The sequence below is a fragment of the Abramis brama genome (genome assembly GCF_963993115.1).
Source record: "Abramis brama genome assembly, chromosome: 3".
In the NCBI taxonomy this organism is placed as follows: domain Eukaryota; kingdom Metazoa; phylum Chordata; class Actinopteri; order Cypriniformes; family Leuciscidae; genus Abramis; species Abramis brama.
Genome location: NC_139965.1, coordinates 37,406,485 through 37,421,971, shown reverse-complemented (window position 1 = coordinate 37,421,971; position 15,487 = coordinate 37,406,485). Strand labels below are relative to the sequence as shown.

Sequence of the window (15,487 nt, the reverse complement as noted above, 5' to 3'; positions counted from 1 at the left end):
AGACATACAAATATTGCACATATTTTTCATCCGTTACCCGCCCGCAAGGAGTTCATTATCCGCCCGCATCCCCGCCCGTGAATTTTAGGAATGTCACAATCCACCCGTTTTAGCCACTTTTATGCGGGTACCCGCGGGTACCAGCGGGTACCCGACCCGTTGCAGGACTCTGATCCAGTATCCACAGAATCAGCTGCAGGTTTGAGGGCCTTCAAGTTTTCCCTGGTGTCTGCGCGCAATATGCTAATGTTTTTCGTCTTGATGTCACAACGAAACGGCTTATGACTCGTTTGAAAAACGATTCATTTAATTGACTCAGAGTCGACTCCTACTTTTGAAAGACAATAACTTTATATACGGTGCACTTTCAGATTTAAAACTTTGCAGGATGTTTTCATTCACTTAGAGCTATGTTACACACTACATGAAAGGTCATTTTCAAAAATCCATTAGGGGCCCTTTAAATATGCGCTTCAGACTAAATATTCTTCAAAGAGCGAAGAAAGTATCCTGACATCACATTCTGAAAGAAAAGTGCTCTTATCTAGTATTATGAAGTGTAGTGCATTGTCAATCAGAGTATTTATGAGATGCATTGTGTTCTGAGAAGAAAAATGTTCAATGCTTGCATAAAAGCAGCAGGTTTGGCTGCTGTTAGCTTCACTAAATGAAAACTAGGCCTTGGTTCCACAGTCACATTTAAATAAAAAATGAAAAGGGCTCTCAAATTGCATGGCACCATAAATAAAAAAATAAAATAAAAATAAATAAATGGTGATTTACTGCAAAACCAGCGGCGGTAAATCCTGCATTGATTGGGAGATGTGGTTAAACTACTCCTGATCTGCTTTATTTTAATGAGCGATCTGGGATAGAGGGACATGCTGATTTATCCAACTGAACATGACATAACTTTTTTGGCATGGTGGTTTCATCTGTTTTAGGTCTGGAAGTCATAACATGATCTGCAGCCCAAACTCTGGCTAAATGTTTATGTGACCGTTATGCCAAAGAGGGAAATTATCTTTCAGCACATATGGAAAACAATTCTTTTACAAGAGGAAATGCATGAAAAATAGGACAGATGAGAACACCATCACTGACTAAACGCAACCACACATTATGAATCTAGATCTCTTGAGCTGTTATTTATATTAGTCAAGGAGCCTAAGAACACTAAAAAGACCTCTGTCTTTTCACCAAAGACTGAAAAGGAAATTAATACCAAATGGAAGGTTGTATCACTTTGTTTCAGACCATTGAACATAAAAAGCTCTTTACCTTTATATTGGAGAACCACAGGTCATTTTCATGAAGTGTAGCCACATAGATGCAGCATAGCAAGCCCAGACTAACTCCCACTATTGAGCCAATGGTTATACACAATATTGTCCACCATGAGAATCCACCTGGAGAGAAAGACAACATTATCACTCGGAGTCGGACCACAATTTTAAACAATCCACATGGTAAACAAGAGACATGCACACTAGGGCTGGGTAAAAAATATCGATTTCTCGATTTTAATCGATTCTCATTTTTACGAACCGATATCGATTCTTAAATCCCAAGAATCGATTAGTCATCCTGTTTTCAGTTGATGAATGAATGTAACATTGATGCGCGCATCCCATCCAATAAATCGCAATAATCTTTGTGCTTTGTTATTATTGATATGAAACAAAGTCTCAGATTTCAAATTACGTCCATTTTCTTAAGAAATTCAAAAACATAATTAACGTTACCGTTTTGGCGCTGTGGCGTGAGATCACTCCTCAGCTCAGCTCAAGAGAAGCAGCAACGCGGAGCGCACATGATCTTCTCTTCCGCATTAATAACACCAGTTACAGCGCGAAATAAACACGAATGAGCATCTGAAAGTGTGTTAAAAGATAGAGTACAACTTATCGAAGTCCGTATCATGTCACATGGAATCGCTCAATCAGTGTTTCAACCGTGGAAAGACGTTAGTAAACAATGTCATGTAACGTCACATTTACCTCAGAAAAACCATATCCAGTGACCATAAACTCGTTAGTCAGCTAGAAAAATTAACTCTAGAGAGGAGCATTTTGCTAAACATATGCACCATATTACATAATCATCATAATTTTTATTGTTCTTCAATATTTAATGCATGTTTGAATAAATCTGGAAAGTTTTTATGACAGCCACCATTTAAATTTTTATATGTTCATATAACTTTATTATTATAAAAATAAATAAAAGTGTATTTTAAGTGTTTGTATACAAATCAGTTAATTTTTACCTTCAATATTATAGTAGGCTAATGAAGCCTATAGGCTACAACTGACTCCCATAGTTTACAATAATTTTTTTCCCTTTTTCCTTGAGAAAATTTACAACCTGATATCCAAAATAATCGATATTGAATCGAATCAAAACGTAATCGAAATCGAATCGAACCGCAAGCTTGTGAATCGAAATCGAATCGAATTGTGAAATCTGTGTCAATACCCAGCCCTAATGCACACTGATATATGGTTAATATTACATGGCTATGTATGTATAATATTTTTATACTGTATTAGCCTATTTATTTTGCTACCACTTTATTTTGATGGTCCCCTTTAAACATTCTGTTGACGTTGTTGTTGCACCAACATGTCAATTAACTCTCATTAGATTGGTTGAGTATTAGTTGACTGTTAGGGGTAGGGGAAGGGTTAGAAGAATAAGGGGTTAGGGTTAGTAGAACAAGTTGACATGCACTTTCAAAGTGAATTATTGTCAGTAGAATGTCAGTTGGAGGAGCATCACAATAAAGAGTTAGCAGATTTTAAGCAGACAGTCTACTAATACTCAAAAGAAAGTTAGTTGACATGTAGGTGCAACGTAACTTATAGCCTAATCAACAGAATGTCTAAAGAGGACCATCAAAATAAAGTGCAACCTTTATTTTATTTTTATTATATTATATAAAACTATGCCTAATGTATATAAGTGTTTTGCACTTTGATACATGCTGATATTCACATCTCAAGGCTCTGGCTTGAACTTAAAGGGATACTCCACCCAAAAAAAAGAAAATTCACTCACCCTCATGCCATCCCAAATTTAGATGATTTTCTTTCTTCAGATGAACACAAATTAATTTTATTTAGAAAACTAATCCATCTCTGTGAGTCCATATAATGCAAGTGAATAGTAAACTAAAATGTCACGTTTCAAAAATGTTTCAACAAAGCGATTATGACGGTAACCCATACAATCCTAGGGGATTAATCAATGTCTTCTGAATTGAAACAATAGGCGTGTGAGAGAAAATAATAATATTTTAAACTTTTGAAACTATAAACCATCATTTCCACTCAACCATCATACACACGTTCATGAGTTCAAGCTTGTTATGACGGTTGACCAGAAACTATGGTTTATAGTTCAACACACCTATGGTCGGTTTCACAGACTAGTCCCAAACTAAAATGCATGTTTGAGCTGTTTTAACTGAAAGCAACTTGCACTGGCATTTCTTAAAATATATCAGTGCTATTGTTTTGTCTCAATATTCACACCAGTAATGTGTTTTTTTTTTTCTAAGGTATGTTTAAAAAAAAAAAAAAAAAAAGAAGCTACTTAAATGTCCTTATTTAACTAAGGACTAGGCTAAATCTGAACCCTGTCTGTGAAACCGGGCCCTAATGTTTTGCTTCAAAATTATTCAAGCACTAGAACAATATAGGTTACCATCATAATGGCTTGCGTGGTTTATGAAGCTTCAAATTTTGTATTGCTATTTACTTGAATTATATCGCTCACAGTGGAGAATTATTTTTCTAAAAATCTTTTGTATGTGTGTGTGTGTGTGTGTGTGTGTGTTCATCTAAAGAAAGAAATCCATATACATCTGGGACGACATGATTGTACAGTGATGGTAAATTATGAAAAATGTTTCATTTTTGGGTGGAGTATCCCCTTAAATGTATTCATCTACTGTAACAATCAGCACTGACCTGTTGCAAACCACTCTCTTGGTTCAGTTATACACTCTGGCTTCAGGTTCTGAATGCTGGGCCCCGGCTCCTTCCCTTTGCTGCCCTTCCTCTGCCTGACGGCAGTCATACTGGAAAACAGGCTTCCTAGTGAAATATAAGTTCAATAATGATGACAAAAGACATGTTTTATATACTGGGAAGTACTGTACAGTAAAGTATATTGTGTGTAAAATCGTGTTACAGGGCTTGCTATGGTTGCCTCCTCAGTCTAACGCCGTTATAGTGTTTACTGACAAACCTGCAGTTACCATTTGAAAAGGCTTCATATATACCAACAACACGTAGGCTACTTTGAAGACACCCCAAGCTTTAATTAGGGAGGGCTGGTCCTTAATTTGCACCCTGGTTTTGAGCAAATGATTACAGCTATGATGAGATAATACTGTAGCCCACATAACGATAGCATAATACAGCAGCTGTTACATGTATAAAATGAGACAGCCATTACTCAATCAGCAAGTTATTCAAAACAATGATTAAAATCCCGCCTCTTGAGGTGTTGAGAAACACTTCACTGGGATAACAGTTACAGCGATCCGTTATACTGGAAACACAAGAGCTAACGGTGTCATTGTCTCCATCCATATTGACACTTTCGCGAACTACAGGCAAGTTCAACAGCCAGAGAGCGTCCGTAACAAACAAAACAGCGCACTCGATACAAAACAATAAAGCATCGCTCCACGCTTATTTCATTCATTCATTCATTCATTGGCAGGCCTGTGTTTTGCAGCGGCGTTTCCTGCTCACAGCTCAGCAACAATGTCAGGAGATCTCAGATCGCATCAGCCGCTGATCTCGGTCTCCAACAAGGGGACAGACGGCTGTCTACTGCCTCACCTCGCTCGTTCCCCATTCTTTGCACTCACTGTAAAACAATGCACATTAATGCACTAATGCTTGCGCGTCTCTCACCCTGTTCAATGAAGCTCTTAGTTCCTTATCGGATGTCCGGTAGCTCCTCCTCCCTCACAGACACTCGCCTCCAGCCTGCGAGCGGCGCATAAAGACAAACCACTTCTCCATGCAGTTAACGGGGGAGAAAATGAAGATAGAACATTAAATCCGCGAGCAGTTCGTTAAATCAGCGCGGTGTTGTTCCTATTCTGCAGATTGACAGCATGCAGCACCGCCTCGTAGAGAAACGATCGGCTTTAAATGAGCGCGAGCGCATTCACTATCACATCCAGCGCCTCACCCTCCTGGGAGACTCTACACCTCTCAGTAGTCTCAGTAGCTACCTGTTGAACAGCTGCCCCGGGACGTATGATCGTGACACCCAGTGATGTAGTGGTGCCTAGAGAAGTGGGTATACTCTTAATTTATGCCCCCAATATTTTTTAAGCGTCCCAGCAAATGATGAACGCTCTGTTATAAACAGTGACATATAAGACTAGTCTTGCATAGTTCACCCCAAAATGGGCCAGTAGTAGGCCTATTTGCACATTCTCACTTAACTTTTGCTGCATGACTTCACGGAGAAAGGATCATTATGAAATTAATATTAGCCACAGAACAGGTGCAGTTTTTGCAATTTATACTGGCCCACAGACTATAGGAAGAGACAACTAATTATGAATTTTGAGTGACTATTCCTTAGTCCATCCACACATGAAAATTGGACAACTATTCAAGGGATCACTGTCTTTACTGGGTGTTTTTTATTCACATGAGATTGGATTAGCTACTAAATGATGCACATGAGAGGGGATTTAGAAGTGTGTATAGGCTACGCAATGCCGACTGAAAAAAGAAGTGGGTATACGCTGTAGGCCTATACCTGCGTATACCCTGCACACCAGTGGTGACACCCATAACGGCCAACTGCTGTGGATAATATATTGTATATGGTAACTGCTAAACAGCAGTATATTTGCTCATGGGGATGGAACAATTTAAAGTTCGTTTTAAGTAATGGTGCTTATATTTTCTGTCGCAACAATGACATGACAATTCTGTCACTCATGTTGTAGACTAATGATTTTTAATTTCTCAAATTTTAAGCCAGAGAACCAAAATGGGTAGGCCTAGGCCTACATCAAATAGGCTAGTTGTCACACTATGGTTATATTCTATCAAACATTTAGCCTAGATAAGGCTGAAAATGAGTTTGAATCTGTGATCATTAATCGACTGATATAAGTGAATGTTGAATTTGTTAATAAATATTTGACATGGTACTTCTGTAGTGATCGACAGCCAAAGAAAAGCAAAAACTTGTGTTATACACTCAAAATACCTCATCAGTTAAATGTAGTCTGTTTTATTTTATTTTATGTGTGTGTGTGTGTGTGTGTGTGTGTGTGTGTGTGTGTGTGTGTGTGTGTGTGTGTGTGTGTGTTTTAGATGACATGTATCTAATCATGTTTGTTGAATGTAATCAGACTCATAATTATGAACCAATGTGATTTTCCACAGGCCCAAACTTGACTACATTATATAGTGACCCAATGTAATTTTCTTTCAAATCATTTCATATTAAAACAATGTGGTTTCCCAGGGAGTCTAACTTATTGCATTGACCTAATGTGATTTTTCCAAAGCAAAATATTATTGCCTATATTAATTGAGAATCTATACAGATTATTTGTAAATAAATACATAATAATAATAATAATTTGCCACGCTGATGGACTATAAATAGAGTAAACAATTATAAATAATTACGAGAAACTAGAAAGTTAAAAGGTGATTAAAATGATGAAATGTTGTAACAGCCTCTACACTCTTTTTCCCTTAAATTTGAAAATGTTGAAAAAAAACATCTCATTATTTTTAAGTAACAATGGTGATTTGAGATTAACCGCATCCTTGTCACTGATTGTGCTCTGTTTGAGATGCCATGTGCTGAATGAATTATGCCATATTAATTTGTTTACAATTGTGAGAATAATGTGTGGGCAACCATTGCATGGTTTGTTTCCCTTTTGTGAGGGTATGCCTCAGATATGTAGACTCTGAGCAGTTTAACTCTAGCAGCAGGAGTCCATTTACACACCAAATCCTGTTTGACTGCAACTTGACTACTGTTGCTATGGCTGCCATCAACATCAGTAAGGCTGAATACTCCCATCTGTGGTGAAAGAAAACGTGTTTCTTTAGCATACAGACTTTAATTAAATGACTCCGTTGAAAGCATGTCTTCCTCTTCGTCATCATCCAGTGAAAGCAACAGCAGAGCAACATCGAGGGAAGATTTAAAAGGCAAGTGGCCCAACTCATACAGAGTTTAGAAAGGAAAATGAAGTGGCCTTATGAATTTGTATGCTTCTACTTCACCATTATATTCAGCTAAACACACTCGCTGTGCTGCCTTCAGTATTTGGTCCTGCTTTTATAAGGTCATCAGTTACAGTAGAGTATCCTTTGCTTAGAAACAGATCTGAAAGACTGTTTATTTATTTTATCATTGGAAATGGGACTGATAACCCTTCTCATATGTCTGGTCTCTTATTAGATATATCAACATCTAATCCAACCAATGTGGACAGAAAAACTTTGCCAGCAAAAGGGAACAAATGTGAAACTGGGGGTACAGCAACCTCAGGTAAGAGAAGAGATTACTTACCCCTAATACACTTTTAAGGGATACAATTTTACAAAAAAGAAAATTCTCTCCTATTTTACTCTAGCTCAAGAAGTAATGCGAAAACACAGAGACGTCACTTTTCACAATGCTCTTACATCACACTTCATAATGTGCTGCCGTTCACATTGTGCTGCAGTCGGCCATAAGCGATGGATTCAATTGATGAAATTCTTGTTTTTATGGAATATTGCAGAATTGTTTTATAAATGATTTATCCATGGACATCATTATTATTATATTTTCAATTCATGGTTATCGTAATCTTTAATCAAAGTAACTTCCCCATCCACTTGCAACAACATGTCTTCTCTTGTCTGATGACGCGTTTACTGGCATGAGGCAGGAAAAACTGTAACTTACATGAGATCAAAGCGAACGACAACAATTCAATTAATTCCTGATGGACAAAATAAGTCATTTTTTTGAGATTTGAGAAGCCATTTCAAAAGGATATATGTCACAATAGGGAGGCAAAGACTATCGCAATTTTCGTTTCCTATCTGTCAGACACATTCAACCTTATCCTGAAGACTGTCAAATGGGATCTCACTTGGGAGCCCCAATATTGATATTGAGAATTGGCAAGTGATGTCTTTCTTGCCCATGAAAGGGTGCATTCAGTGGTGCTTTGCCATTCAAAAAAGAGCATTTGCACAGTTAAGTGCAGCGTAAACTGGGCATTTCGGCGCAAAAGAGCAGATTTCCCAAAAAAGAAAAGCAAGCTCGGGTGGCGAGCATCTTTCTAAATATGTCTTTCAGTCTGTGTGTTTCTGGATGTGGTCGTTTCCTGTCCTCATCTGATGGCCACGATGTCTCACATGTCTGGGCCGTGAACATAGTGAGATGGCGTTCGTGGATGGTTCATGCTCTCACTGTGAAAGCATGACCGTGTCAGCATTGCGGTTGCAACTCTCCTTTTTTCATGAAGGCATGAGTCCCCTCTGCTGTTACCCAGCCTGCCGCATCTGCTCAAGGCTCAACACTCTGGGAGACCTGAGGGTTACAGTGGGCCGTGTGCTGTTGAGCTGCCGGATGATGGCACGGGTCCTTCTCGGGGGACCCAGCGTGTCACTCGACACTCTGGATGAGAATCAGATGGGACGCGGAGGACTTAAGTGGCCTACCACAGGCGGAGGTAGACACTTTTGGCGCTTTTCCACTGCATGGTACGGCTCGGTTCGGCTCGGTACGGTTCGGTACGGTTCGACTCGGCGCGGAACGGTTCGGCTCGCTTCGCTTTTCCACTGCGTGGTACGACTCGACTCGGTACGGCATGGTTCGGTTCGCTTTAGCTCGGTTGCTTTTCCACTGCAGTTAGTACCACTTCAAAGTGGGTGGGACTGATCGTTATAGTTGCCGTCTCTACTGCCATGACATCATCATATTAAATGCGAATTTTTCATTCCGTGTTTCCCCATCCACTCCTCGGCAACCAACGAGAGGAACGTCTGCACCTCGTCCACTGACCACGATTCAGCCATTTCTTTTTTTGAAGTTTATACTCTTTTTTTTTTTTTTTTTTTTTTTTAAAGCAAATACTTTTAAAACAGGCGCTACAGCGCTGGCTGTTGTCTACTGGCTATTTAAATCTAGCGGGTTTAGTGTCTCGTGTCGTAAATACAATGACGCTGGTAGTGATGATTCTGTCTGACCAATCAGTGATCTGCAGTGTTTTCACGTCACATTTTAGTATCGGTACGGTACGCTTGGAACCTCAACAGAGGTGGTACCATTTAAGCGAGCCGAAGCGAGCCGTACCATACCGTACCATGCAGTGGAAATGCGCCAAAAGTGAGCCGTACCGAACCGAGCCGTACCGTACCATGCAGTGGAAAAGCGCCAAAGCGTGCCGTACCGAACCGAGCCGTACCGTACCATGCAGTGGAAAAGCGCCATTTTATCTCAAGCCAGAGCTCCCTCTACTAGGCAAGCTTATGCTTTGAAGTGGAGTCTGTTCACTGAGTGGTGTTCTTCCCAGCGGGAAGACCACCGGAAATGCCCGATTAGCTCTGTGCTTTCCTTCCTGCAAGAGAGGTTGGAGCGGAAGCGGTTCACCTCCACCTTGAAAGTGTATGTTGCTGCCATCACAGCAAATCACGTTGCTGTTCATGGTAGGTCACTGGGAAAGCACAATCCACGGCTGAATGTCACCGCTGGATCCCTTGTCTCAGCTCCTCAGCATAAACCTGAATGAGTGGGTTGTGCTGCCATCTTATATACCAGTACAGGGGAGTGGCTTGCAAATTCCACTTGCCAATTCCATTGGCCATTTTTCTACAACTCAGAGGTGATAAGTACTCCCAGTAAGACCCCATTTGTCAGTCTTCGACATAACGTCTCTGTTCCCTCCATCAGGGAACAAGGGTTACATCAGTAACCAAGACGTGTCAAGCTGACTTAAAAAAAGTTAAAACATTATTTTTCTCACATATGCCTATCATTTTGCTTCAGAGGACATATATTCATCAACTGGGGTTGTATTGATTATAGTCATGTTCATTTTGTATGGTTTTCAAAGCATCAACTAAGAAGGATCACTTCCACTTGCATTAAATGGACTGACATAGATGGAAGAAAGTCATACACATCAACAGTACATTTTCATTTTTGGACGGAGTATCCCTTTAACATTAACTTGCATTCAAAGATGACTCTTGGTTTGTACACCTTTCCTCATGAAGATTGCACTGTCAACAGCTTAATATCTGTTATTTGCTTAACAGGCTGTTGGGCTCATGAATATTATTCACAATTGTCTGCCTTCGGCCAAAGAAATTTGCTGAAATGATAAAGCAGACAGTGAAGCACAAGCACTAGCCAATGGAATTATTGTTTGCTCGACAACCCTGTCTATGGAGGAAGCAGTCACCTGGCTTGTTTTAAAGCCTTCGTTTTATGCAAACAGATAACATTATTTCAGAGTGTCTATTTACACTAAGTGCAAATAGCCCGTTTTGTTGCCAATGTCTTTTTACACTATAGCTCTTTCCGCCATTTTATGTTTTAGCCAAACAAAATTAAAAAAGGAACCCCTCTGGTAACAGAAACTGTGAAATGGATAGAGTAGTATATTTAGCTTTTAACATGAGTGACCATCTCATGCATTCTAAAAATTCAAGAGTAAGGAAATGAACCAATCTGACACACAAAAGAAGGGTAAAGGGATGGTTATACAATTACCAAAGCACAACTGCTATGTACAAAGGGCTGGATCATGGTCATGTGACCTGTGAGCGAAATTAAAGGCTTAACTTAAATCCCTTGAATAGTAACCATGAACCCTAGCTTGCACAGAATGTCAAAAGGTCCTATAGGTCAACACATACATTATGCAACGAGGAGCAATGGTCAGCTTGCATTGGAGCAAAGGCCCAGCCTCTTTTTGCTTAGACTTTGGAGGCCCTTAATAGTCCGAGACCCTGGTGCACTGACCCAATGGCCTGGCCCATAATCCAGCCCTGTGTGCACCAAATGAACAATCGTGCACAAAATACATCTTCATTTATTATGTGATTATAGTCAAACTACCATATGTGACAATTTGTGATTAATGCCAAACAGGTCATGTTTCCTCAGATGTAAGTCCCTGTGAGATCCACAGAGAGGACGGGGACCGTTCAAAACCCAGCAGTACGACAGCAGTGAGACGCCGATATAAGACTCACTCTCGAACGATAAAAGAGAAGTTGGACCAGATCAAAGCTGAGATGCAGAAGATCTCTAAAGCCCACCTGCATCAGCGCCCTGAGAGGTGAACAACAGTCGAATCTGTTCTCCAGACCTAGTTTAGAAGAGTCCCAAATGCATATTTTATTTATTTTATTTTATTTAACCAGAAGAAAACCTGAGATTAAAAATCTCTTGAGTGTCCTGGCCAAGATAAGTGGCCCGATAGTAAAACAAACATGCAGTAAAACATACAACAATCAAAAACATTTACACGTCATTATTTTATTCTCTACATTACATATAACAGTTTTTAAATGACTTAAAGACACCAAGTTATGTAGTCTCAGTCCGTTTGAAGATGATTCCAGTCTGAGGTTGCGGCATATTTAAAGGCTGTTTTACAAAGTTCAGTTCTAACAGGAGGTACATAAAGATTATAACAGGTTTGAGAACGTAATAAATAGTTGCCAGCCGTTGTCTGTAGAATAAAACACCAGAGATATGAAGGTAAGTGACCCAATATAGCTATCATTAAATACCAGTGCATTATCCTTTTTCGAATAGTTAATGAAGACCAAACATCTCGTTGCCATTTAGGGTATAAAAAAAAGCCAAAGTCATAAATATTTATATATTTGATGCAAAATATGCATGCTGCATGTATGAAATGTCTAAGTGTCCTAAAATTGAGGCATATACATTTCTTGTATTTTTACACTCCTGAAATTTCTTGTCTTCAACCTCAGGGGTGAGCAATTCCAGCCCTTGAGGTCCACTGTCCTGCCTCTCCATCCCTAATCAATCATATAATGTAATTTCTTATACAAGATATAATTTTCTAAATAATCCTGAAGACTTTGTCCAGATTTTTCAGGTGTATTTGATCAGGGTTAGAGCTAAACTCTGCAAGAAGGAATGGAGCAGGGTTGGATACCCCTTTTCTACTTTTAAATGAGCTGTGTGAAACCCTGCACGAAAAAGGGTTTGGGCTAGAGGCCAGGAGGGCCTACAAGCATCTTTCCTAAGGGCCCCGGTCCTGGAATTTGATTTCTATTGAGGGAGACCCCCTCCCCTCGAAGCAATTTATAACCCCGCTATGTTTTAAGTCACCTGAAATGTACAAAAGTTGTACAGTCTCTGCTAGACTCCAGTTAACATTTTTTCCCAATGTTCCACATTTTTGTCCCCCTCAATGATGAAACTTTAACCTTGACTAAAATTTAAGTTTGAGCTGTTTTAACTGAAAGCAACTTGCACTGACTTATCTTAAAATATAGTTATCTTAAAAATCAGTGCTTTTGTTTTGTCTCAAGATGCACACTTGTAATGTATTTTTCTAAGGCCTGTTTATAAAAGCTAAATAAATTGTATGTGAAACCAGACCATAATGTTCTGACCTTGTTCTGGAACAGAGTTTCATAACCCAGGGTTTAAATACGGTGACAACTCTCTTTTAAAATGTCCAAACTGTTGCTTTACCCATGCAGTAGTGGTTTTAGGTGGGGTCGACAAAGACAATAACCCAAGGTCATGGTCAACCCTGCAGTGTAAAAAGACCTACAGAGCATACACTTTAAAAACCTCCTAGAAACTGTACCTGTACATGTGATACCACAAAGGCTGTTTGGAGCATTTACAATGCACAAGGTCCCTGTTTGGCTTCAAGAGCTTTTACTAAATGGAACATTTCCACAATAGTGGCAGTGCGTTTCACATGACAGCTTTATGATGTGCGAAACAGATAAGAACACACACAGAGAACAATATATGTCTTGCCTGAGGGTGCTGCCAAAATAGTCAGCAGTATTTCTTTAGATCCTTATCTCGCAGTGCTGTGTACACTCCCAGCACCTTCATCTGACACCATACGCATACACAATCTCTAAATATCTTTTGCAGGAAACCGTGTCATCCTTTTGTGTGGAACACTCTGGGTCCATACAGAGACACTACTGAGATTGACCATCTCCTCACAACGGTGAGTCTGCTACCCTTCTGGTAATACACAGTGAGAATAATCAGATGGTGCCTGTGGAACATCTTAATATCTGTTGTTGTTTTGTATAAAGTAATAAACTGGATAAATAAAGTCACTATAGGTTTTTCATTCCATTAATCTTTAATCCGGCAAATTATATATAGAGCTAGACAAAATGGCAAAAGATTATCTTAATTAAGATATTAACATGCCTAAGACTTTTGCACAGTACTGTATATACATTTTCTAGCTCCATAATGAAACATAAAAACATAGATTTGCTTTAAACAAATATCATTCTCTGAGAACAACCTTTAACAATTATTAATGAGCACAACCTTGAAGCCAATCAGTAAAACTCCCAATAATATAATTATGATTTGAATGAACCACAATTTTGATTACTCCTGATTATGGTGTATTTTTCAGACAGCTGATCCAGACAGAAGAAATCGCTGTTCTTCAATAAAGGCAGAAAGCCCTCTGCCGTTTCTTTAATTCCTGCATATGCCTAAAAATGTCTCAGTATACACATGTAAAAAAAAATTGTATACCACATGTCCACATATTAAATTTCCCTACAGCACTTCACCCTGACCTTTTTTTTGGGGGGTCGGGGGGGGGGGGGGGGGGGTGTTTATTGAATGTCTCCGAAGCCCTGGCCCCAATCAGATGTATGACATGGAGATTTCATCAAACACCAGATCCCCACAGCCCTCTATGAAGTGGCAAGTGAAAAGAGAATAACTGCTACATTATTCATCATGCCCTTCTTCTAAGTCTCCATCATTTAAACATTTGTGCACAACTGTAGCCCTTAGAAACTACTATTTTGAATATCCAAAGTGTATCTTCATACTGTATATAGGATATAAGGCTCTGTACAGACCTCATTGAATTTTCTCTAGAAGTTAGACATCACAATGGGCAGGAAGCGTCGGACATCCGAATGGTTCTGGTCAAAATAAATAAAAGATGTGGCTGCTGACATGAAAAGTCTGAAGATTATCAAGGAGATGTAAGAAATAGATTGGCAGGCAGCTCATCTTAAAGAAGGATTATGGGGGAAGAAAAGCGTAAATGTTTAATGGCTGCCTCTTTTCTACTTGGAAGGCACTTGTCTCATTTTAGTCCTTGATAAGCACAAAGGAGTAAGTGGGTTGCAGTAATTATCTTTATTTCACTTCCTCTTGCTTTATTTCTCAATGTACGTTATCCCAGATCGACAAGCAAGGGACTTCAAGCTTGGTGTGCGTGTGCCAGCCTATTTTAGTAAGCTTCCAGATATGTTAGAGGACCAACACAAAATTCTTAAGCTCATGGAGGTTAGTGTGTTTTCTTTCCTGATTCCGCTTGCTTGAGCATAAAACTGGACTTTCTGTGGTGGAAATGAAAAAAAAAAAAACAGATTTTTTAAATTAATTGGCACAGAAGCACCAATGGGAGTGACTAAAATGTCACAAGTGTCTCCTTCAAGTATTTTAACCTTCTCTTTTGTGTTTCCCCACCTCACATAATGACTAAATTTCCCCTTGGGGATAAATAAAGTGTTATCTTATCTTATCTTATCTTATGTCATCTGCTTAATCTTCACTTTCACGGGGACCTGTGAAAAGCTGATCTCATAAAATACGACATCAGTGGGCTTTTTAGAAGCCGTCAAGGATTCGTGTAACTTGAAGGGATTATAAAAAGGTACAGACTTGTATTTCCCAAAGAGGAGAGGAACCCATCCACGGCTTATCGCTACTCCGGCAGCCTTCGGTTACAGTTAAACCCGTATAAGTCAAGCCTCTCTTATACCCACTGCTGGTTTTAATTTGCTTTAAATTTCAATTAGCACATTTCTAAAGACTTAAACACATTCCAATTTGGTGGCTCAGTTGGAAATTTGTTCATAGGCAATCTATGTGTTAGAACCCCATTATGGCCCTGTGTATTTATCTTCCTGGCGTAGTAGAGTTTGAGATTAATAAAGACAGGTGGCCCGAAATACAGAAGTAAAAATGTACACATTGTGCACAATTTCACAGTCTATACCTGCTCAGTACTATAGCTTCGATAATGCTGATAACCTTTGTCAACAAAAGATAAAATAAATGTGGCTACTCAAAGGTCATTTCTGATTGATTTGCTTTCTTTTCAGTACATGCATTCTCATAAAGCTGTTCCAGGTTGTTGCCTGTGATATCAAGTAACATTGGCTTGGCAAATGTCACAGGAACCACAGGAGTA

General features: G+C 39.3%; 2 protein-coding genes across 8 annotated transcripts in view; one reads left to right on the top strand and one right to left on the bottom strand.

Annotated features, from left to right (window-relative positions):
* Positions 1-5,151, bottom strand: part of dpy19l3 (dpy-19 like C-mannosyltransferase 3) — a 58,301-nt gene extending 53,150 nt beyond the window's left edge. The window contains exons 1-3 of one of the 3 annotated variants that reach the window (XM_084109154.1): positions 4,932-5,151; positions 3,975-4,100; positions 1,282-1,409 (exon numbers count right to left, since the gene is read on the bottom strand). In XM_084109154.1, coding sequence (XP_083965280.1) covers positions 1,282-1,409; positions 3,975-4,083 — 237 coding nt within the window. In that variant the 5' untranslated portion in view covers positions 4,084-4,100; positions 4,932-5,151. Of the gene's footprint in view, positions 1-1,281; positions 1,410-3,974; positions 4,101-4,766 lie in introns of all 3 variants that reach the window. The other 2 variants (XM_084109155.1, XM_084109156.1) reach the window with 2 other exon arrangements.
* The window catches only part of LOC311079589 (uncharacterized protein), a 53,624-nt gene extending 39,782 nt beyond the window's left edge, over positions 1-13,842 (top strand). The window contains exons 1-5 of one of the 5 annotated variants that reach the window (XM_084109160.1): positions 6,987-7,220; positions 7,474-7,563; positions 11,182-11,356; positions 13,174-13,252; positions 13,682-13,825. In XM_084109160.1, coding sequence (XP_083965286.1) covers positions 7,154-7,220; positions 7,474-7,563; positions 11,182-11,356; positions 13,174-13,252; positions 13,682-13,750 — 480 coding nt within the window. In that variant the 5' untranslated portion in view covers positions 6,987-7,153 and the 3' untranslated portion in view covers positions 13,751-13,825. Of the gene's footprint in view, positions 1-6,986; positions 7,221-7,473; positions 7,564-11,166; positions 11,357-13,173; positions 13,253-13,681 lie in introns of those variants that run through there. The other 4 variants (XM_084109158.1, XM_084109159.1, XM_084109157.1 and 1 more) reach the window with 4 other exon arrangements.
* Positions 13,843-15,487: the final 1,645 nt, after the last annotated feature.